The sequence below is a fragment of the Oncorhynchus clarkii genome, chromosome 1 (genome assembly GCF_045791955.1).
Source record: "Oncorhynchus clarkii lewisi isolate Uvic-CL-2024 chromosome 1, UVic_Ocla_1.0, whole genome shotgun sequence".
NCBI lineage: Eukaryota > Metazoa > Chordata > Actinopteri > Salmoniformes > Salmonidae > Oncorhynchus > Oncorhynchus clarkii.
Window position 1 is genome coordinate 78,074,785 of NC_092147.1, and position 25,521 is coordinate 78,100,305.

The 25,521-nt window shown below is 41.5% G+C and overlaps 1 protein-coding gene across 1 annotated transcript; it reads left to right on the forward strand.

Annotated features, from left to right (window-relative positions):
- The first annotated feature begins 123 nt into the window (after window positions 1–123).
- LOC139412820 (BCL2 like 11) lies at window positions 124–17,217 on the forward strand. The gene is given in 5 exon segments (XM_071159552.1): window positions 124–343; window positions 2,099–2,114; window positions 2,116–2,467; window positions 4,835–4,968; window positions 14,578–17,217. Coding segments are annotated over 5 exon segments (648 nt in total). The 5' UTR covers window positions 124–326; the 3' UTR covers window positions 14,707–17,217.
- The last annotated feature ends 8,304 nt before the right edge of the window (window positions 17,218–25,521 follow it).

Consider the following 25,521-nt stretch of genomic DNA (forward strand, 5'->3'; position numbering starts at 1 on the left):
TTGCGAGTGAGCTGCTACAGCAAGGAAGTATCCTCAGCTGAGATATCCACACCGGAGACAAAGGAGTCGAACGCTTTTTCCCTTCCTTCACCCAACCTACATTTTGAAGGATCTGTTTTTACAAGGATCTGTTTTTACAAGGATCTGTTTTTACAAGCCGGAACCACTATTCTTTCGATGTTGACATCGCAGTTTTCTGATTAAAAAGACACTGTGTGGGCTCTAATCTTTTGCGTGTCGGAGGTGTGAGGAGTTCAAAGGTGGATTTTCAGATATTTTACTGTTATTGACAACTCTTATGTCCCGCTACTAAAGCGGTTTAGGACATGTCCGATTCGTCCAGGTGAGTGCAAAATGAACATCAGGATATCGCATATGCATTTACTGTTTTTAAAAATGCTATAATTTCAGTAGACTAAGAATAGACAATGTAACAGAAAATTGCACCGCGGTTCTCCCAACTTTAGACTTCACTCAGTTGTCAAGAAAACCGTGATTCTGAGAAAAATATCCAAGATAGCCTCATTAATTGTTATTTAGAGAACTATGGTGTCTTGTCTAAATGCATTTACTTCGTAGGCTACCATATCGTGTGTTTTCGTAATGCAACAAAAGTATCTTATTCCGCTCACACCGCACGCCTCGCCGCGACAGCGCTTTGACATTAATTGGAGAAAGTTCGTACTTGTTTTGATAAAGTCCACCCCGGTGTCTGCACAGCGGTTTAGCGTGTGAGAATTATACGATCTTAACCGATGTCAATCGTTCCTGATTATCTTTAGTAGCCTATTATCATCGTCCTAGAAAACATTGAAACACTGAACGCGTTGGACTTGAATTTAATGACAAATAAAGACCATATTCACATTTTTTTTCAACTGCTGCCTGAGATTTAAACTGCGATATTTTTGTAGGCCTATTGGTCTACTTTATTCTCGGTTACAGTGCGATGCCTGATATTATATCGCCTATAATACGCCAATAGGCCGTTTTTATTTTGAGGATAGGGATGAAAGGTACCTGTTTGTTTCCCTTTTGTTTTCCACTTTAACCTACCCTCATTCTTCTCAGACGATCCAGCAATAAATTAATCACCTGTTGAAGTTGAACGACAATGGGACTCCTGTTCTCAGGTGATTCAGTGATATATAGGCAAGGGGTCAACATGTATTTCCATTTTCAAGACAAAATAAAAAAATAAATAAAAGAGGCTACTACTGCAACCTGTGGGTGGCGATAATGGACCAGTAGGCTAGCCTATGATTTTGGATGCGTTTCATTTAGCTAATCCAATCGCCTGCCAGTCACAAAGGCTCTAATCCAATCAGGTCTGCTTTCAACACATGTTCGTAGAGAACTTTTCATAACAAATGTGTGCAGACTCTCCAGCAAGAAACTGCTTGATGTGCTTGTACTCTATTGTTCGTTGTCTGACTATCTCTGCGTTTTGGTTGTCTCTAAAATGCGGCTTTCGATTTAACTTTGAATGTGTTTGATATGAGTAAGTATTTGTGATATAGTAGGCTACTGAATGTATTATAAAGTCGACAGATAGCCTATAGGCATAATAGTGAAAAAATAGTACACTGCCTGCGGTCCTTCATGAGCAATTTGGAACCAATTCGAGTATGGAATACAAGTAACGATCAGATTAATTTCGAAAACATGACTATATCTAGATTTTTCATGGGGATCCACAATAGGCTATTCACAACTTTCATTTCGGATAGAAGAAGTTAACTTGGCTTGGAGTTTGGGTTGTGACGCAGTTACTACGGCTTGTAATTTCATACAAATGGTTTTTCCCTGCTAGAAATGCTGCAATCAGCACTTCTGTACAAACAATGGAGGTACGTGGAGAGGAAGAAGTTACGGCCGAATCAAAAACTTGGATAGACTGGACACTGGACTCGACCCTGCGGGATATTTAGCCATGCGCGTTTTGTTTTATTAGTCTACGTTTTCTAGAAATGATGGCTGTTTTTAGATTTTTGATTCCAGGAGAGGAAATCTCCAACAAATAATGACAATGCACGGACAAATATATATATATATATATTTTAAATAGCCTAACTCTGATACTTGATCTATCCTACAGACCACAAAATCGGTCCAAATGGCACAACCACCCTAATTGAGAGAGGGAAAAGCGGAGAGTCGCATCCCGGTGGCGGAGCAGCCTCCCGTGCCGAACCGTCTGACAACCCCCAGTCCTGCGAAGGGGACCAGCAGTCACGGGGAGGAATAATGATTCCGAATAGTCTGCTTGGTTTCCAGTCGAGGTCGCCGGTGTTCAGAACACTGTCCAGGTCCTCCAGTGGATATTTTACGTTTGACAGCGATTCTATTCCAAGCTCCCCGCTATTGAAAGATAACAAGTCGACACAGACTCCGAGCCCATCTAGCCAAGTCATTACCCACGCACTGCAGCGCATGTCTCGAGCACTGGAGACCTGGCGAGATTATGGTAAAGCACGCACGCTTGCTGGTGTCGCACAAATAAAAATTGTTACTCACAATTCAGAGCGCTGGCTTCGAGGCATGGCATGGCGCACATGATAAACTATTTACGCTGCCCTTGTGGCAATCAGAAAGTACACTTTTTGACGACGTTCCCAGACTATTACAATGTACTAAGGACCATTGATTCTGTATCGTATTTATTGATATGGGGGGGCGGCGGGCTATTATGCACGGATGCGTCTTGGATTATTGCGCGCTAATTGGTCCTGGTGTTGTTTGTAATGTCTGTAGTTATATTTACATAAATACCGTAGTCATTACGATGTCTGCATGGGTCGAGACTCATGTACAACGTGACGATGAGCCAATAGTTGGATTCAACCTCGGCAGGAAGTTTTTTTAGATCAGTATCTGCACTGCGTTTACTGAGTTGTGTTATAACAAGCCACCAAGGAGTGTGAGTGCGCATGTGTTTGTTAACGGCACCTGTACGTGCACACAGATTTACACTCAACCTCAATAACATTCCCCGACAAAGCCAGTGGCCATAGAAGACAAGCAAAAGGAAATACACTGGGACAAACAGGCACTGCTTCTTGCCCCCTTCGTTCATAATATATGTGTTTGAGCAGCCTAATTCACCTGTGTACTTTTATCTGACCACATGTCCTGAGTTGGAGTAGAGGCCACATATAGTGAGTTGGAGTAGAGGCCAGTCAAATAGCCCTCTGTGTATTTGGTCAACAGCAAACAGGGCTTCCTCCCTGCTCATTCTCCTTAGGAGCCAGCTGATATGAGGGACAGATACATCTCTATCTGTACTGTTTCACACACATCTCTAATCCCAAAGAGACTACCCTTAAAGGAAAACTCCTTTTGGTATTTGTTTTATTACACCGTAGGAATATTTTGCATGTCAACAATCAAGTTTTCAAGATATATAACTTTCTAAATACATCCAGTATGATGCGCTCTGCTACCACTACCAACATATATTTTTTGGGGTGAAATTTTTCTTTAATGGGTACACTCTTAGAAAAAAAAGGTGCTATCTAGAACCTAAAAGGGTTCTTTGGCTGTCCCCATAGGTTAACCCATTTTGGATCCACGTAGAACCCCTTTGGTTCCAGGTAGAACCCTTTTGGGTTCTATATAGAAGGCTTTCCACAGAGAGTTCTACTTGGAACCCAAAAAGTTTATCCTATGGGGACAGTCAAAGAACCCGTTTGGAAACAACTTTTCTATCTTTGGGCCCCACTCAAAGCCATTTCTTAAGATAAAGTCTGAAGAGTTTGTTTGTGGAGAATAACATCAATGTTCTCCAGTTTTATTACCACCGCCTGTTATTGCCTGAGGGAGACAGACGCTGGGGAGGAATTGTTTACCTGTTTTTTTTTACTCAGACTTTCTTTTCTGAATACCAGATATGATTGATCCTAGCACACGTATAGAAAACCACAAGTGAGGTGTAATATCTGATAGTCTATGTCAGCGTTCCCCAACTGACAGGTGGTTTTTATTTGGGCCACCAAGTTTTGTGAGCAAATAAGAAAAAAAACATGTTTTTTACATTTATTTTTGTTTTATTGTTGGATATAATGGACTAAAAACACCAGGAAATCTGCTCCAAGTGATTTTAATTTTAGAAATCTGTTCACAAGTATTCCCGCACATAATCGAGAGAAACGTGATCCGTATACAAATGTAAGCAAGGTTCGACATGATTATGTTTTAGTCAAACATTATATCTGTTTGGGCTTCTTGTGGTGAATTTGGCGACTACAAATTATTAGTCATTCTTTTTTCCAGACCCCCGAACATCCGCTTAAGAAATAATCATCCCGCGGCTGAACCTAGTTGATGATCCTTGCTCTATATATACTGTATCTGTAATATACCGTATGCCTTTGGTGCATTAAATTACATTTAGATTTTGACAACTTTACTTGAGGTTTCTTGACAAATAGCCTTTAAAACACACTCATAAGATTGTCATAAGATAACAAAAGATAACATTTCATAACAATAGTCTTACACTCATCATGGACACTGTGCTATGTGTTATTGTTACGTCTCTTTTATGACAGTGATATAAAGCCATTATGCCAGGCTACTTGCAGTAAAGTGTTTCCATATTAACATATGGTGCAACTGATATTGTAGGGCCCTTGAGGGATATGAGAAATATTAGACATATGGTTCATGACACATGAGTCATAACAAGAGATCCGAACACATTCATAACTAAAGCACACTATAGTACATAAGCAGAGAGTCATACCGGACTCCTCTTAGTATTGTTGTAGCTTGGTCTTTGTTATTAGATTGTGTTCCAATGAGTTCTGAGAGCATTTTGTTCTTTGTCCCCCAGACGTGTGGCCCAGCCCCCTCCGGCCCTATAGAGCACGCCCGCCACCGACTGCGGCGGACATGCGGCCAGAGATACTCATCGGTCAGGAGCTTCAGCGCATTGGAGATGAGTTTAACAACCTCTTCATACATAGGGTGAGTGTTACACCGGCACGGAGACTTACAGACGGGAGGATCCTAAAAAGAGACCCATATATCCTGATGATAAGTAGTTTCTCGGGGGAAAACAATTAATTAAACAATCACTTTCAGGGAATTGGTAGCTTCAGTTCAAATATCCCTAAGGGAGTGTGTGGCTGTCAACCACTCTCATAGGATACGATACACAGGCACTGCAAAAACAATTTATATCACAATCAAATTAGTTAAATAAAGGTAAAATAAAAAATCAATGATGGTCACTACAGTGCAAGGGAAAGTTAATCTTCCAATTAGATAGTGTCAATAATTTAAGCGTTTTCGCAGACCTGCTGCCGAAATCATGACAGCATCGTTGAAGAAATTGCCTGTGCAGCTAGCTATAAGTTGGTTTCTTTCTCTTGCTACTTTACATTTCTCTTGCTACTTTACATTTCTGGAGGTTGCATCACCTTATTTACAAACCCTGTCAAGGACTGCACTGGATCAAATGGAGCTGATAAGGTGCTCAGTTCAACATGTGCCATTCTAGATGATTTCTATTTGTCTCCTTGACCTAGCATTCTGTGCTCTCGTTTCTTATGTACTGAGGGCACTCTGGCTTTAGAACATTATTTATAATACAGTGCATAAGAATAATGTGTTGTTACCAAAATAATTGTATTTGCATACCTTAATCATTTTCAGTGAGCTCACTATGACATGCCGTGGAGGGGTGAATGTATCAGCTGTTACGCGACCGGCCTAATTTTCAAAGACACACCCAGCAGGAGACTGCCTTCAACACCGACATGAAAAGGTTGTGTGGAGAGAGGGAGGGAGAGAGAGCGACAGAGAGAGAGAGAGGGTGAGAGAGAGAGAGGCTACATGGAAAGGTTGTGTGGAGAGAGGGAGGGAGAGAGAGCGACGGAGAGAGAGCGACAGAGAGAGAGCGACAGAGAGAGAGAGAGAGAGAGGCTACATGAAAAGGTTGTGTGGAGAGAGGGAGGGAGAGAGAGCGACAGAGAGAGAGCGACAGAGAGAGAGCGACAGAGAGAGAGCGACAGAGAGAGAGCGACAGAGAGAGAGAGAGGCTACATGAAAAGTATAGCACTAATTTAACCGTATTAGTGCAGTTTTTTTGTTAATTTATGTATATCACAAAACTCTGAGTTTCCAGGAACATTCTCAGCAACAAAAGAGTGATACAATTAAGATCCAACATCTGCTACAGGACAGGCTCTTTGTAGCTAAAACAATCTCTGTCAGGTGGTGATTCATCTTACCCGGGGTTACCCATTTCCTGGTTAATTTCATAACTCTGTTCAGATCTTACACTTGAACACTAATTATACTAAGAGTTTTGTTGGGTAACTTTTTTTGTGGGAATTTTTAGTTTATAGGGAATCTTCTTCCATGCTCCATTCTTGTCACTCTCCTTCTACGCAGTCTTGAATTGGCTGATATGAAAGACCCATAAAATGTTTTTTAACATTTGCGTCATTTAGACACTCTTTTCCAGAGCAACTTACAGGAGCAATTAGGGTTCAGTGCTTTACTCAAAGGAACATTGAAAGATGTTTCACCTAGTCGGCTCAGGGATTCGAATCAGCGACATTTCGGTTACTGGTCCAAAGCTCTTAGACGCTGGGCTAATTGCTGCCCCACATCTGTTTGAAAGCTGTTGACTGTGCATGTTGCATGCATTTTAGGGAGTTTCAATGTGACTGTGCATGTTGCATGCATTTTAGGGAGTTTCAATGTGACTGTGCATGTTGCATGCATTTTAGGGAGTTTCAGTGTGACAGTGCATGTTGCATGCATTTTAGGGAGTTTCAGTGTGACAGTGCATGTTGCATGCATTTTAGGGAGTTTCAATGTGACAGTGCATGTTGCATGCATTTTAGGGAGTTTCAGTGTGACAGTGCATGTTGCATGCATTTTAGGGAGTTTCAGTGTGACAGTGCATGTTGCATGCATTTTAGGGAGTTTCAATGTGACAGTGCATGTTGCATGCATTTTAGGGAGTTTCAGTGTGACAGTGCATGTTGCATGCATTTTAGGGAGTTTCAATGTGACAGTGCATGTTGCATGCATTTTAGGGAGTTTCAATGTGACTGTGCATGTTGCATGCATTTTAGGGAGTTTCAATGTGACTGTGCATGTTGCATGCATTTTAGGGAGTTTCAATGTGACTGTGCATGTTGCATGCATTTTAGGGAGTTTCAATGTGACAGTGCATGTTGCATGCATTTTAGGGAGTTTCAATGTGACTGTGCATGTTGCATGCATTTTAGGGAGTTTCAATGTGACTGTGCATGTTGCATGCATTTTAGGGAGTTTCAATGTGACAGTGCATGTTGCATGCATTTTAGGGAGTTTCAATGTGACAGTGCATGTTGCATGCATTTTAGGGAGTTTCAATGTGACTGTGCATGTTGCATGCATTTAAGGGGGTTCCAATGTGACTGTGCATGTTGCATGCATTTTAGGGAGTTTCAATGTGACTGTGCATGGAATTTGTTGAAAACTGTTTTTCTTGCCAGTTCATAACCCCGTCATGGACATTTCTATTCTGTTTTCTTCATCACCATCCCCAAGGTACACTGCCTAGTACCCATAAAAGGGGAAGGTTTGTCTGTATAATCAAATATGTGAACTGATGACTGGACTTTGTATTTTCTCACAAAACCCCCCAGAAATATTTACTTCTAATGAGTGCATAAGCATTTCCCACTAATAATGTGTTACTACTGGCGTCTGGGTGTCTGGGGAGAACTAAATATTTACACACCTTTCAACAGGTGAGGCTGTAGAACAGAACAGGGTTTCTCTCGGTGTGTGTGTGCGTGTGTGTGTGTGTGTGTTTGTTTGGTACATGTAAATATCTCTCTTGTATAGAGGGAGGTTTATGTATTTCGAGAACAAAAATCCCAATAAAAAGCAGAACATATTGTGTTCCATGTTCTGGTCTGGTCTCAGGTGTTTGGTTGCGATCAGGGAGAGGAATTCTGAAAGACTGTCCCTTTCTAGAATCTAGAGCTGTCTTGTACTTTTCCCATCTGTCACAATTGTCTATTACATAACTTTTTACAGGTGATTGCATTGTGTGTTACTGGCAAATGCAGGTGTTTCATACAGTTCTATGTATAGATTGTCAACTGCCAATAACTGTCATAATGCTTGTATCTGGATGAGCTCTAGTACTTCCTAGCTAGTGACTATAAAGTGAGTCATTTCATTGTTGACAAAGTGTTTGTGTGTTTTCAGGTGTCACGTAAGGTAAATCAAAAAACCTCCTGCACACTTTGTTTACTGATACACAGGTATGTGTCATCTGTGACACTTCCCTGTCCTTCCTTCTGATTGGCTCTATGGCCTCTGGCCACCCACAGAACTGACCAGTGACCTGCATTACTCTAGCGATGTCCAGGTTTTGTTTTGCCACACACACACACACACACACACACACACACACACACACACACACACACACACACACACACACACCATTCCTTCTCTGCCTAATAGCCATCATGGAAAATACTCTTAGGGCTGTCTGAGTGTGTGCTCAAGGTCAAAGAGGCCAAGCCCGGGGGTTTGAGACTGTCAGGAGGAAGGGTCAGGTTACAATGACGGGGCAGTGGAGCTGGTTAGTGAGTGATTGGTTGTGTTGCAGAATTGCAGGACTACGTGACTGCCCTGTGGTTAAGGCTCTCAGGGAGCCAACTGTGGGCTCTAATTATCCACTGGTCTGCCTTTACAGGCCTCACTCACCCAGCGCCATGGAGACGCACTCAGCCCCACCCCTCCGTGTCATCTTCTCCCAGGGTCAGTTTGAACCCAGGCTCCAACGGGTGTCATGCTTGTGTGAGGCGCTGGAAAGAACTTCTGAGTGGAGCTGATCCACTGTTGAGCGTTTGAGTGTGTTGTGGGTTTGGGTGTCTCCATACTCCCTTTCTCTGGTTCTGTGATGCTTGCGTAGGTGTTTAGTGGTTGCATCGCTGTGAAGTTAGATTTTCATGTGTAGGTTCTCTGTCCTATGGGCTGATATAGGAGGCTTTTAATTCAGGGCACTCCTCCTGCTAGAGGTACACAAATCATTTGTTTTCTTTCAAACATTTTGAGCGTTTAACTGAGCCTTTCCAGAGTTCCAGATGGACAGGGTTTGTACTTTTTGAGTGATTCTATTGCACCAGGCCAGCTCAATCAAGCGCAGCTAAAGTATTTGAAAGAATCCCAAGTACTATTTGAGCCAAGGTCTGGTGAGACGTCTCTCCAGTGGTGAATATGGCAGATGGTAGTGTGAGACGTCTCTCCAGTGGTGAATATGGCAGATGGCGGTGTGAGACGTCTCTCCAGTGGTGAATATGGCAGATGGCGGTGTGAGACGTCTCTCCAGTGGTGAATATGGCAGATGGCGGTGTGAGACGTCTCTCCAGTGGTGAATATGGCAGATGGTAGTGTGAGACGTCTCTCCAGTGGTGAATATGGCAGATGGCGGTGTGAGACGTCTCTCCAGTGGTGAATATGGCAGATGGCGGTGTGAGACGTCTCTCCAGTGGTGAATATGGCAGATGGCGGTGTGAGACGTCTCTCCAGTGGTGAATATGGCAGATGGTGGTGTGAGACGTCTCTCCAGTGGTGAATATGGCAGATGGCGGTGTGAGACGTCTCTCCAGTGGTGAATATGGCAGATGGCGGTGTGAGACGTCTCTCCAGTGGTGAATATGGCAGATGGCGGTGTGAGACGTCTCTCCAGTGGTGAATATGGCAGATGGCGGTGTGAGACGTCTCTCCAGTGGTGAATATGGCAGATGGCGGTGTGAGACGTCTCTCCAGTGGTGAATATGGCAGATGGCGGTGTGAGACGTCTCTCCAGTGGTGAATATGGCAGATGGCGGTGTGAGACGTCTCTCCAGTGGTGAATATGGCAGATGGCGGTGTGAGACGTCTCTCCAGTGGTGAATATGGCAGATGGCGGTGTGAGACGTCTCTCCAGTGGTGAATATGGCAGATGGCGGTGTGAGACGTCTCTCCAGTGGTGAATATGGCAGATGGCGGTGTGAGACGTCTCTCCAGTGGTGAATATGGCAGATGGCGGTGTGAGACGTCTCTCCAGTGGTGAATATGGCAGATGGCGGTGTGAGACGTCTCTCCAGTGGTGAATATGGCAGATGGCGGTGTGAGACGTCTCTCCAGTGGTGAATATGGCAAATAGTAGTGTGAGACCCAAAAGGACAAGCGCCCTGCTAATGCAAAGCAGATGTCTGGCCACAGAAACATGTTGTTATTCTAAGATAACTAACGTCTGTATTTTGCCATTATATGAACATTCACATGGCAGCTCACGTCTTTGTGGAGTTTCTATTTTATTTTTAAATTGGGTTTGTTCCTCAAAGGGATTTTCAGTAGGAAGCAGCAAATAAGCACCCTCTTATTTGTGACGCAATGCTATTTTGTTTTAGGACCTGCAGTCTTTGTCTTGAAGAATGAGGGAGAGAGAAGTTTGTCTGTTTTTAAAAAACTATTTTAAGCATCTACATAATTACTTGTTTTAATCAAATAAAAACACATTCGATGAGTATCAGTGACAACTTTGTTTTTCCTCAGGCAGCAATTGCAGGCAGACATCTGCGAACGTATTAGCGAGTCACTTTAATTGCACGTCTTCTACTTCAAATTGTGGCTGCTCTCCCAGTTTGGTCAAATTGTTTTTCAGTGTTCTTCTGGCCTTGTAAGTTTTTGTTTTGCTTGCATGTGGTGTTGCAGATTTCTCTCACACCAGATCAATTGTCAGAGAGAGATTAGTCAGTCAGTAGGTACCTGAATACCACACAGTTTGGGAACAGAAACAGCTGAATACTCAGGCCCAGATCCATTAGATTTAAAAGTGTTAATGTTTTGTAATATTGTGCCAATTAGCTGGTTGTGGGTGAAACGGTCAGTATTCAGTGAATTTGTGTATTAACGTCATCACTGCCAAAACATGAAAGCTACATTGATCCCATATTTAAGTTGATCCACCTCCCCTCCTTCAGTCAGTTTTACACAACTAATAACAAATTACTAAAGGTGTCATTCACCTATTGATTTGCATTACGCCAGCCTCTCGTGTTGCATGCCTCAGGGTGTTAAGTGGCATGTGATTACATACTGTGTGTACTAGTTATATAATGCAATACAAAATGCAATATTGAGTCACAATAATATAATACCCACCAGAGAGGTTTTACCCTCAGACTCAATGGCCAAATATCTGGATCAAGTCTATGTGTTTACCCTGTGTTGAAACCACTGCCTGGAACGGTTTAATTAGTCAAGCTTACAGTAAGTACAGACATCTATCCTCTTTCTCATTCTATTAAAATCTCAGTAAAACAAAGTACTGAGTAAAGGGTCTGAATACTTACAGTTGTAGTCGGAAGTTTACATACACTTAAGTTGGAGTCAATAAAACTAGTTTTTCAACCACTCCACACATTTCTTGTTAACAAACAATACTTTTGGCAAGTCGGTTAGGACATCTACTTTGTGCATGACACAAGTCATTTTTCCAACAATTGTTTACAGACAGATTATTTCACTTATAATTCACTGTATCACAATTCCAGTGGGTCAGAAGTTTACATACACTAAGTTGACTGTGCATTAAACAGCTTGGAAAATTTCAGAAAATTATGTCATGGCTTTAGAAGCTTCTGATAGACTAATTGACATCATTTGAGTCAATTGGAGGTGTACCTGTGGATGTATTTCAAGGCCTACCTTCAAACGCAGTGCCTCTTTGCTTGACATCATGGGAAAAATCAAAAGAAATCAGCCAAATCTCCTAGAGATGAACACACTGTGGTGCAAAAGTGCAAATCAATCCCAGAACGACAGCAAAGGACCCTGTGACGATGCTGGAGAAAACAGGTACAAATGTATCTATATCCACAGTAAAACGAGTCCTATATCGACATAACCTGAAAGGCCACTCAGCAAGGAAGAAGCCACTGCTCCAAAACCGCCATAAAAAAGCCAGACTACGGTTTGCAACTGCACATGGGGACAAATATGGTACTTTTGGGAGAAATGTCCTCTCTTCTGGTCTGATGAAACAAAAATAGAACTATTTGGCCATAATGACCATCGTTATGTTTGGAGGAAAAAGGGGGAGGCTTGCAAGCCGAAGATCACCATCCCAAGCGTGAAGCCCGGGGGTGGCAGCATCATGTTGTGGGGGTGCTTTGCTGCAGGAGGGACTGGTGCACTTCACAAAATAGATGGCATCATGACAAAGGAAAATGATGTGGCTATATTGAAGCAACATCTCAAGACATCAGTCAGGAAGTTAAAGCTTGGTCGCAAATGGGTCTTCCAAATGGACAATGACCTTAAGCAGACTTCCAAAGTTGTGGCAAAATGGCTTAAGGTCAACAAAGTCAAGGTATTGGAGTGGCCATCACAAAGCTCTGACCTCAATCCTATAGAAAGGAGGAATGGGCCAAAATTCACCCAACTTATTGTGGGAAGCTTGTGGAAGGCTACCCGAAATGTTTGACCCAAGTTAAACAATTTAAAGGCAATGCTACCAAATACTATTTGAGTGTATGTTAACTTCTGACCCACTGGGAATGTGATGAAAGAAATAAAAGCTTAAATGAATCATTCTCTCTACTATTATTCTGACATTTCACATTCTTAAAATAAAGTGGTGATCCTAACTGACCTAAGACAGGAATTTTTATTCGGATTAAATGTCAGGAATTGTGAAAAAGTGAGTTTAAATGTATTTGGCTAAGGTGTATGTAAACTTCTGACTTCAACTGTATGTAAAAAGAAAAGGTATTTCAGTTTTTTTGTATTTTTATAAATGTGCAAAAATGTTTTAAAAAAATAAATGTAAAATTGTTTTTGCTTTGTCATTATGGGGTACTGTGTGTAGATTGATGAGGGAAAAAATACGTTCATCAATGTTAGAATAAGGCTGTAATGTAACAAAATGTGGATAAAGTGAAGGGGTCTGAATACTTTCTGAATGCACTGTATGTTCTAATCAAACAACCTTTCAACAGTGTGTTTTATGTTCTTGTTAAATCTTTCAGAGCAATCATTTTATATCGAGCCAAACCATCGATCTGCCATTTCTTTCATGAACTCATCATTTTTGGCCCGAAAGTGAATGGGGTCTTGCAAGGTTCCCAGTTCTGCTCTGTCTTTCTTACCGAAGGGTTAATGCACTTCCATTTAACTCCACTTCCTCATCACCTGTTTCCTCAGACACTGTTCACAGTCACTCCAGGCTTTTGTGGTTCTTGGCATGACTCATTTCAGCTAAAACAAAGCGTTGATATCCCCCTTGCATTAGTTCCTAAATGTCAGCACTGTATGGCTCCCTGCCCAGCTGCTCTGAATCCACACACATGCAGTGATTCACTAATGGAGCGATACCCCAGTCATACTTCAGCACAGTTCCTGTCAGAAACATAGTTTCTGATAAAAGTCGAACTCAGACTTGGTGTTTCCTCAGTCCCTTCTGCCAAAGAGGCCACAGTGGAAATGACCAACGCTTATTGCAAGAGCCCTGCCAAACTAGTGACCGCAGGCCAACGTGACGGCCGGGCCAAGACAGCCACCTGTTTTCATCTCCCCTTTGCCATTTCTGCAGAGGTAATTGTCTCTGAGGAGGGAGTAGTCCACTCATCCACCATTATCAGGACCCTATGACCTGGTCAAGTCACTGCTAAAGACCTAATAGAATGGCTCAATCTCTTCCCTAATCTCTCCATTCATCTCACAGTAAAAATGGCCCTATTTATGTTTAGGTCATCAAGTACCTCTTCCATCTGAAGCTGAAGTAGCTGACCTAATAGAATGGCTTTTATGACCGTGCTGCTGCCCTGTTTTTCTCATTAAGAAGTATGACTCATGGTTCAGTTCAGCCCAAGGCTCTAGTGTGGTAGTTTGCAGGGCCTCTGCCCAACACAGCAATGTTGACACAAAGAGCAGAACATCAACCCTCATATTGAAAGGGTAAATACTTTTACCTTGGTTGCTCATTTAATGCTCAATTGTGCTTATATAATTCAATACTGTGTACACATAATTAACAAACACACATACTGTACACAAGCTCATCCTGGCAGTTTCACAGGAGCAAACACATATAAGAACGTTTCATTTGATTGCCTGGGCCTCTGGTCTTAAGTGTGGAGTTAACCCACTGATCCTAACACCCGGAGAGGGAGCAGGGGTTTGGGGTGAGGTGGGGCAGGATGTTGAGTTGTGTTGGCCTGCTTCCTGTGTTTGTTAGGGTTGCATGTGTGTCATGAAAGGACTGGCACACTGACCACAGTTGAGCTCAGCCGTGTCCAGTATTATCAGCAAACCTCAGCTGTCTGTCTTCTATACACAGCAGGGGTCTTTATGGTGGTCAGCCAAGACCCCCATGGGTTCACTGAGGAAAAATCTGTTTATTAGTGCAATTTGTTTGAATCATATGTCTGGATTAAAGGTGAGTGGCGATATTACGCTGTGTGTTGTGGCAATAATGTTGAATGCTCTGTTTGTGTAGTATCTTTCGTGGTTATACTGTATGTACAAGAGGATGTAACACGGCTCCTTTCTCTGTGTCCTCCACAGCGCCTTGCAGGCAGAAACGGTCAGGTTGCCCAGGGAAACCTGCACCAGATGCACCAAGAGCCCGCCTTCCTACTGTGGATGGGTCTTCTGATTGGACGACTATTACAGATAATCCTGCGGAGAAGATGATTGACAGACAGAAGCCCCAATCCCATCCTCTGGAGCACCCAGCAGGCACATACTGTAGAACCTGGGAGAATTCTGTTAAAGACCCTATACATATATGAATATGTAAAATTGTCAAATTTTCAGAATGGACTCTCCTTCATATGTGAACCTTTACAACTTTGTCTTGATGGTTTTTGACCTTGAATGGCCTCCAGCATTAATTGGGACAGGGAATCTGTAATGCTTTGGGAATACTTTCTTTGGAAATTCAACAACACCTGGAATTTTGCACCTATGTTTCCTGCACGGATCTGGAAAGCTTAGCCTAATCAAAGAACCAAAGATGGAGTGTCCCATGGCGGAGCGCTCACAGGGATAACGCTGTGGATAAGGCTTTGTGGAGGTTACATATACCTTGTACAGCTTCTCTTTACTGCGCTGTTTTCTTTCTTTGTGTTTGTTTGTGAGTTTACCCATGGTCAGATGTGTAGAGTCTGCGCTGTGTCTGTTCCTCCTGGTCCTCATGGCAACTCACTGTTTCCCTCCCAAAACTAACCTGCAATTCTCCTTTGATGCAGTCGGTTCCATTGCCGGTTCCATGGACCCAGATGAAGTCTGTTTAATGGAGAGTCTCCATTGAAAGTGTTTTTAAGTCCAGTAGTTTTAGACAATGATTCAGTGTGCACTCCAATAGTCTTTATATGAACCCTTTAGGTATTAACCTCGAGCAATAACTGAAGACGCCATTTTTAAAAAATGCATTTCCTTTCCAAACATATTCAGTATTAAGAGCAATAGCATGGATGTTAGTAGTCATTGAGAGAACAGAAAAAAAACATTTGAAAGCAACTACAATGCCTATAAGAAAGATATATAATTAAATCAAAGTAGATCTACATGAATTAGGGCAAACAATGTAACTTCTTGAAACAACGTATTTTACTGTTGTCTCATTTGTTTCTGCCTGCCCTTATCAGCTGTCAAACATAATTCCTGTTATCATTTAGCCTCTGGCTCAGACCTGCTGTTGTCAGTGCTTTGTTAGCCCAGCTGACACTCATGTTGGCCCAGACAAGTCTAGTGCAGTGTTGCTAGGTCATTAAAAGCTCATAGAAGCTTTGCTGGAAGAGAACCAAACTCTGAGCCGACATTAGCCAGAGGAACAGGCATAGAGAGACAGTGGATTCAACGCAGGTTTGAATGGGTGGGATCAATCACAATGCTTGAGAACATAGATGGATAGACAGTGAGAAAAACCACCAAATGTTCTTTACAAAATTCTTGAAACATTTTTGTATTTCTGATCTGTGGTAGAATGAATGTTAAAAAATATATATTTTAAGAAAGTGAAGTAGGGTTACTTTGGATGTTACATGTTAAATGTTACCACATTCTGCATCATGGGTTTTACATTGTATGTGTCCCCAAATGTGACCCAAAGATTGATTATACTGTCATTTTGCTGGTTGGTTCCTATTGTAAAGTACAGTATTGGTGTGGTTCAGACCAACTACCTTGGTCACCCTTTTGATTCCAATGGCTCCTATCTGTCAGTCTGTTGGTATTTGATGTGAAAACCTATTCCACACCCACAGTTCAATAAACATTATCCAGGAAATTGCATGTTGACAGTATAACATGTGATGATGAAAGACTATTTTTAAAATAGCATAGCACTTACAGCTCATTCAAGGTTTTACGTGCCAAAAATCTGCCTTTTACATTTATTAAAAAAAAATGTTTTGCTGACCATGTAGATGAAATGTAAGGTTGATGGTATTGTTTGATGACATTTCTGCAAACCCAATTTTGAGAAGTGATGTGTTTCATTCAGTCATGTTTGTCTTGGTACCAACATTTTACTGCTCTGCCATGTTTTATATATTGTATGACTGTCTATTCTTTTTTGGTGTTGCCAAATGAAACCAAAAACCTCATTTCAAAGTACTGTATCTCAGAAGGGTGTATGTAGTCGTGTCTAGAGATGCTTTCCAAGAGAACAACTGAAAGCTCAACTGTCACCTTCTGAAACTGGTATGGAAACTTCTCCGACAGTTAGCCAATGGTTCCATGTACTCTAGATATATATGTGTTGAGTGAAGGCATGGTCCATACTGTCCATCCATCTTAATATGGGTAGAGACCATAAATAGGAATAGCATTTTCCCCAGACACATCAAAATTCCCAAGTTGGATCCATACATTTTCACCAGTGTCATCTTGGTGGAGGAAGTGCAGGTTTGTACCTCTTGCACAATGATTACTGTACCCAGAATTCAGTCTGTTCAGGACCCTTTTGCACTCTGCGCAGACAGACAGAAATTGATCTATCTGACTCACAGGACCCAGTACATTTGTAGCAAAATGTCATTGTTATTTTTTATATTTTCTAATTTGCACTGAAAGATTGCAATGTTGTGATTTCAATTGTGCAATACTGCTGTGCCTGTAAAAAGCCTTTTTTCATCTTTAAAAAAATCTGGAATTTTCTTTCATTGTTGATTAAACCACATCCTTTTTCATGAAAATCAATAAGCCACTGTCCTTGTTCTATAACTATAACCACACATATTTTAGTCAAAATGAATTAGTCACAGGCAATTCAAAGAAAGTGTGACTATCTTTTTTACGCAAACTGTCCTTTTACATACAGTTGAAGTCGGATGTATACATACACCTCAGACAAATACATTTAAACTCACTTTTTCACAATTCCTGACATTTAATCCTAGTAAAAAGCTTTTACTTCTTTCATCACATTCCCAGTGGGTCAGAAGTTTACATACACTCAAATAGTATTTGGTAGCATTGCCTTTAAATGGTTTAACTTGGATCAAACGTTTCGGGTAGCCTTCCACAAGCTTCCGACAATAAGTTGGGTGAATTTTGGCCTATTCCTCCTGACAGAGCTGGAGTAACTGAGTCAGGTTTGTAGGCCTCCTTGCTCACACACGCTTTTTCAGTTCTGCCCACAAATTTTCTATAGGATTGAGGTCAGGGCTTTGTGATCCAATACCTTGACTTTGTTGTACTTAAGCCCCATTTGCGACCAAGCTTTAACTTCCTGACTGATGTTTTGCGATGTTGCTTCAATATATCCACATAATTTTCCACCCTCATGATGCCATCTATTTTGTGAAGTGCACCAGTCCCTCCTGCAGCAAAGCACCCCCACAACATAATGCTGCCACCCCCGTGCTTCATGGTTGGAATGGTGTTTTTCGGCTTGCAAGCCTCCCCCTTTTTCCTCCAAACATAATGGTCATTATGGCCAAACAATTCTATTTTTGTTTCATCAGACCAGAGGACATTTCTCCAAAAAGTACGATCTTTGTCCCCATGTGCAGTTGTAAACCGTAGTCTGACTTTTTTATGCCGGTTTTGGAGCAGTGGCTTCTTCCTTGCTGAGCGGCCTTTCAGGTTATGTCCATATAGGACTCGTTTTACTGTGGATATAGATACTTTTGTACCTGTTTCCTCCAGCATCTTCACAAGGTCCTTTGCTGTTGTTCTGGGATTGATTTGCACTTTTCTCACCAAAGTACGTTCACGCTCACCTCTTTGACCTCTGATGGGGCCCATGCCCACCTCTTTGACCTCTTTGATGGGGCCCATGACGACCTCTCTGACAGGCCCCTTGTCCACGAGCTCTTTGATTTCTTCCTCTCCCTTGCTGTCTATCCTGCTCCATGTTGAAATAAATTACAAGTGTTCACACACACCCTTTTATATGGTGACCAATTGTGGTTACTACTATATGAAATCAATATTCATTATGTAGTAGTCATTATGTATGGTTATCATGTATCATACATGTAATTTAGATGTTTATACTTCACAAGCAGATATTTTATGTATGTGGTTCTCAAAATCCATATATAGTACCGCCAGGGGTACGCACAATGCCGTCAGGAGTATGCCAAATAAAAATGTGATTCACATTTTTTTTTAATTATAGCCCCATTGAAAATATTAGATTATCCAATGGGGCTATACATTTGAGTGAGGTTTTTTTCTCGCCTGAGTAGCATTGTTTCACTGCCAAAAATATAATTAAACCATCTAGTGTTAAGTGAAGTAACAACACAGTTTCAAATACAGCTACTTACTCTCCCGCAGGAAACCTTCACTCTTGCGCAGACATTTAGAAGTGAAACATGACAATTCGAAAAATAAGCCACGGGAGTTTTTGGTGCGAGAATAAAGACAACTTTCGAGTAGTAAGACATGTATAAAAGCAACAGATACCATTAATAAGAAGGGGCTAGAAGCATCTAATATGGTGCACTACCGAGTGGCTAGGACAGGCAAGCCGCATACTATTGTGGAGGACTTAATTCTTCCTGTTACTGCGGATATGGCTGTGGCAATGCTTGGGGAAAAGGCCAAAAGAACTACACAGAAAATGTCTTCATCAAACAATACTGTTTCACGACGCATCAGTGACATGGCAGGAGATGTTTTGAAACAATTACTGCTTCGCATACAAGCCAGTGAATTATATGTGTAATAGCTGGATGAGTCAACGGACTTGGCGGGCCTGGCACACCTCCTGGTATATGTCCGTTACGTTTATGGGGGGTCAATTAAGGAAGACATCCTCTTCTGCAAACCACTGGAAACCAGGACAACTTGAGTGGATATTTTTTAAGTACTGGACAGCTTTGTGACATCAAATGGACTTTGAGAGGGAGACATAGTGGAGTGCAAGCAGTTGCTCCCGACGCCACTTGGGTACAGTGCAGCATCCACCGAGAGGCTCTTGCTGCCAAGGGAATGCCTGACAGCTTGAAATACGTTTTGGACACTACAGTGAAAATGGTTAACTTTGTTAAAGCAAGGCCCCTGAACTCTCATGTATTTTCTGCATTATGCAATGATATGGGCAGCGACCATGTCAAGCTTTAACAACATACAGAAGAGCGCTGGTTATCAAGGGGCAAAGTATTGACAGTTTTCTTTACTGCCTATAATTTTCACTTGTCTGACCACTTGCATGATGACAAGTTTCTCACATGAGTGTCCTATCTGGGGGATGTTTTTTCTTGTCTGAATGATCTGAATCTAGGATTACAGGGACTCTCCACAACTATATTCAATGCGCGGGATAAAATCGAAGCCATGATTAAGAAGTTGGAACTCTTTTCTGTCTGAATTAACAAGGACAACACACAGGTCTTTCCATCATTGTATGATATTTTGTGTGCAAATGAACTCAAGCTTACGGACAATGTCAAATGTGATATAGCGAAGCACCTGAGTGAGTTGGGTGCACAACTACGGCAGTATTTCCCGAAACGGCCGACACAAACAACTGGATTCTTTATCCCTTTCATGCCCTGCCTCCAGTCCACTTACCGATATCTGAACAAGAGCGTCATCGAAATTGCAACAAGCGGTTCTGTGAAAATTCAATTGAATCAGAAGCCAATGCCAGATTTCTGGATAGGGCTGCACTCAGAGTGTCTTGCAAATCGTGCTGTTAAGATACTGATGCCCTTTGCAACCACGTACCTATGTGAGAGTGGATTCACTCACTAGCATGAAAACTAAATACAGGCACAGACTGTGTGTGGAAAATTATTTAAGACTGAGACTCTCTCCAATACAACCCAACATTGCAGAGTTATGTGCATCCTTTCAAGCACACCCTTCGTATTAACCTGTGGTGAGTTATTCACAATTTTTGATGAACAAATAAGTTTCATAGGTTTCATATGTAAGATGGCTAAATAAAGAGAAAAAATATTGATTATTATTATATTATTATTTGTACCCTGGTCCTATAAGAGCTCTTTGTCACTTCCCACAAGCAGGGTTGTGACAAAAACTCACACTCATTCTTACGCTTAATAAATGTATCGTATAGTGTGTGTGTGGCAGGCTTATAATGATGGCAAAAAAAAACATTTGAGAGTGCGCTGACCCTGGTGCTAAAGGGGGTACGCTTGGGAACCACTGTGGTACACAAACAAGTTTAAAATCTAAAGGTTTACCAAACGGTTAAGTGATTAACCATCAAGCACAGTTTGATTAAGTGATGGTAAAATATATTTAAACAAATGAGAAGAGAATCCTATGAAAAGTATTGTGAGCATTGCATTGGGAAAGGCAATGACTTTATATGAAAGGTGTTTTAAGATGAAAACTGATTCAGTTTGTTGAAAAAGTTACTGTGTGATTTTGTGTGTTGTACTTAGTCAATTAATAGGCAATCAATAGGCAATCACTACGTCATCAGAGCGCAACGTATGTTTGTCGTTGTTGAACGCTGTCGAATGCCGAACCTCGTTTTAAAAGATGACAGTGTTTTTATATACTTTTATTTATTTTTTAATCCTGTGGTTGGACTAAACTGCTGTGAGCGCTGCTATCTGTCCTGGAATCCTGCCAGATTCCATATAGGGGAGAGACGCAAAAGCCCAGCTAGCTTAGCTGGCTCGGCAATCTCAAATGGAGGACGCTATTGAACGTTTCCAGCATTACAGGAGCTGTGTTGACTTTGCTTTGTTCCGGGACAATGTGGACCGCGCTGACTTTCAATGAAGCAACTGCTTGCCATGTAGCAAGTAGCAAACCTACAGTTGAAGTCAGAAGTTTACACACACATAGGTTGGAGTCATTAAAACTTGTTTTTCAACTACTCCACAAATTTCTTGAAAAACAAACAATAGTTTTGGCAAGTCGGTTAGGACATCTACTTAGTGCATGACACAAGTAATTTTTCCACTAATTGTTTACAGACAGAATATTTCACTTACAATTCACTGTATCACAATTCCAGTAGGTCAGAAGTTTACATACACTAAGTTGACTATGCCTTTAAACAGCTTGGAAAATTCCAGAAAAGTATGTCATGGCTTTAGAAGCTTCTGATAGGCTAATTGACATAATTTGAGTCAATTGGAGGTGTACCTGTGGATGTATTTCAAGGCATACCTTCAAACTCAGTGCCTCTTTGCTTGACATCATGGGAAAATCAAAATAATCAGCTAAAAAATGTGTAGACCTTCACAATTCATCCTTGGGAGCAATTTCCAAATACCTGAAGGTACCACATTCATCTGTACAAACAATAGTACACAAGTATAAACATCATGGGACCACGCAGCCGTCATACCACTCAGGAAGGTGACGCGTTCTGTCTCCTAGAGATGAACATACTGTGGCGCAAAAAGTCCAAATCAATCCCAGAATGACAGCAAGGGACCTTGTGAAGATGCTGGAGAAAACAGGTACAAATGTTTCTATATCCACAGTAAAACGAGTCCTGTATCAACATAACCTGAAAGGTCACTCAGCAAGGAAGAAGCCACTGCTCCAAAACCGGCATAAAAAAGCCAAACTACGGTTTGCAAATGCACATGGGGACAAAGATCGTACTTTTTGGAGAAATGTCCTCTGGTCTGATGAAACACAAATAGAATTCTTTGGCCATAATGACCATCGTTATGTTTGGAGGAAAAAGGGGGAGGCTTGCAAGCCGAAAAACACAATCCCAACTGTGAAGCACGGGGGGGGCAGCATCATGTTGTGGGGGTGCTTTGCTGCAGGAGGGACTGGTGCACTTCACAAAATAGATGGCATCATGAGGGAGAAAAATTATGTGGATATATTGAAGCAACATCTCAAGACATCAGTCAGGAAGTTAAAGCTTGGTCACAAATGGGTCTTCCAAATGGACAATGACCTCAAACATACTTCCCAAATTGTGGCAAAATAGTTTAAGGTCAACAAAGTCAAGGTATTGGAGTGGCCATCACAAAGCTCTGACCTCAATCGTATAGAAAATGTGTGGGCAGAACTGAAAAAGCGTGTGTGAACAAGGAGGCCTACAAACCAAACTCAGTTACACCAGCTCTGTCAGGAGGAATGGGCCAAAATTCACCCAATTTATTGTGGGAAGCTTGTGGAAGGCTACCCAAAACATTTGACCCAATTTAATCAATTTAAAGGCAATGCTACCAAATACTAATTGGTATGTTTATGTTTATGTTTATGTTAACTACTGACCCACTGGGAATGTGATGAAAGACATAAAAGCTGAAATAAATAATTCTCTCTACTATTATTCTGATATTTCACATTCTTAAAATAAAGTGGTGATCCTAACTGACCTTAAGACAGGGAATTTTTACTTGGATTAAATGTCAGGAATTGTGAAAAACGGAGGTTAAATGTATTTGGCTAAGGTGTATGTAAACTTCCGACTTCAACTGTACATAAGCTACTGGGGAACCCACGCCCACCTACTTTTTCTCTTTCTCCCACCCCAGTAGGCGGACGAAGCTCTGGTCTGGTGGAAGTTTCGCCGCCTTGTCGGCTTTCCACAGCCGACTGGCCGGTGCTCGGCAGGGTTCCATCATCGAAGGGTTCTCCCCCTTCCCTGGAGAATGGAGCTGTTCTCGACCCAACCAACCAGCCATGGAGGTAAGTCACTCGCCGTGGAAGTTGAAGAAGGCTTCCTCTGGCAACGGGGTTCTCCATGGAGATGTTGAGCCCAGATCTGACACAGACCAGAAACAGCTTTGCAGCACTCGATCCAGAGGTTCTGGCGCCTTCGTCCTTTGTGGCTTACCAATCAAGATCAAATCCGAAAGTACCAGCGTCTTCGTCCTCGGTTGTGATCCTCAGAGCTCCAGCTCAGAACACCAGACCGTGAGGCTGCCTGAGAGACCAGCCCATTCAACATCACCAGCTGTCATCATAGGCAGCTCTATGGTGAGACAGAAGATACTCTACAGGAATGACGGAGTCCATCCAAATCATCTTGGCTCCTGGACTCTGTCCACGCATTTCAAGGCTGCGTTGAAACACTGACTGGTAAATGATCCAAGACCGGCTCAGTTAATCCCTACCATTGTGACAATAAGTCGTCATAATGCTGCATCAAATGTACGTGATCTTAGGGGCATTGGCAAACACAGTGTAAGTAATTTAATTTATGTACCCCTAATTGCACCGAATACATCTGTTTATCTTACAGCTATATTAAGCAGTAATCATGAGCCTATAAACCAGAGTTACACTGTTAGCACTGAGGCGGTGTGCAACACTAGAAAGACCACTTTATGCAGCTCACCCTGCACTATCAGCTTCAATGTAAATAACATGTGTAAGTCTATCTCTGATAATCTTCCCAGGAAAGCATTAAAAACAATCAAGCAACCCAGAAAAGTGCTAAAAATAGCCCATATTAACATATGTAGCCTAAGAAACAAGGTCCATGAAGTCAATAACTTGCTTGTAACAGATGATGTTCATATTCTGACTATCTCTGAACCTCACTTAGATAATACTTTTGATGATACAATGGTAGCAATACATGGTTATAACATCTACCAAAAAGACAGAAATTCCAACGGAGGCAGTGTTGCGGTCTATATTCAGAACCACATTCCTGTAAAGCTTAGAGACGATCTAATGTTAAACACTGTTGAAGTAATATGGTTACAGGTTCATCTGCCTCGCCTAAAGCCCATTCTTGTGGGAAGCTTCTGTAGACCACCAAGTGCTAACAGTCAGTATCTGGATAATATGTGTGAAATGCTTGATAATGTACGTGATATAACAGAGAAGTATATTTTCTGGGTGATTTAAATATTGACTGGCTATCATCAAGCTGCCCACTCAGGAAAAAATATCAAACTGTAACCAGTGCCTGCAACCTGGATCAGGTTGTCCGTCAACCTACCAGGGTAGTTACAAACAGCACAGGAATTAAATCATTAAAATGTATTAATCACATCTTTATTAATTCTGCAGATATTTGCTTTAAAGCAGTATCCAAATCCATTGAATGTAGTGATCACAATATAATAGCCATACATAGGTAAACCAAAGTTCCAAAGCCTGGGCCTAATATAGTGTGTAAGAGGTCATACAAGAAGTTGTGTAGCGATTCATATGTGGATGATGTAAAGAATATTTGCTGGTCTGCGGTGTGTAATGATGAGCAACCAGACGCTGCACTTGACACATTTATAAAACTACTTATTCCAGTTACTAATAAGCACACACCCATTAAGAAAATGACTGTAAAAACTGTTAAATCCCCTTGTATTGATGAGGATTTGAAAAATTGTATGGTTGAGAGGAACGAGGCAAAAGGTATGGCAATTACGTCTGGCAGCCCAACTGATTGGCAAACATGCTGCAAATTTAGAAATCATGTGACTATACTAAATTAAAATTAAAATAAACTACACTATGAAACAAAGATAAATTATATAAAGAATGATAGTAAAAAGCTTTGGGGCACCTTAAATAAAAAAGTTGGGAAAAAAGTTGGCTCCTTCATTCAATGAATCAGATCATTCATCACAAAGCCCATTGATATTGCAAACTACTTTAATGGCTTTTTCATTGGCAAGATAAGCAAACTTAGGGATGACATGCCAGCAACAAACGCTGACACTACACATCCAATTATATCGGACCAAATTATGAAAAACAAGAATTGTACTTTTGAATTCCGTAAAGTCAGTGTGGAAGAGGTGAAAAAATTATTGTTGTCTATCAACAATGACAAGCCACCAGGGTCTGACAATCTGGATGGAAAATTACTGAGGATAACAACAGACAATATTTCCACTCCTATTTGCCACATCTTCAAGTTAAGCCTACTAGAGAGTGTGTGCCCTCAGGCCTGTAGGGAAGCTAGTCATTCCGCTACCCAAGAATAGTAAAGCCCCCTTTACTGGCTCAAATAGTCGACCAATCAGCCTATTACCAACCCTTAGTAAACTTCTGGAAAAAATTGTGTTTGACCAGATACGATGCTATTTCACAGTAAACAAATTGATAACAGAATTTCAGAATGCTTATAGAGAAGGA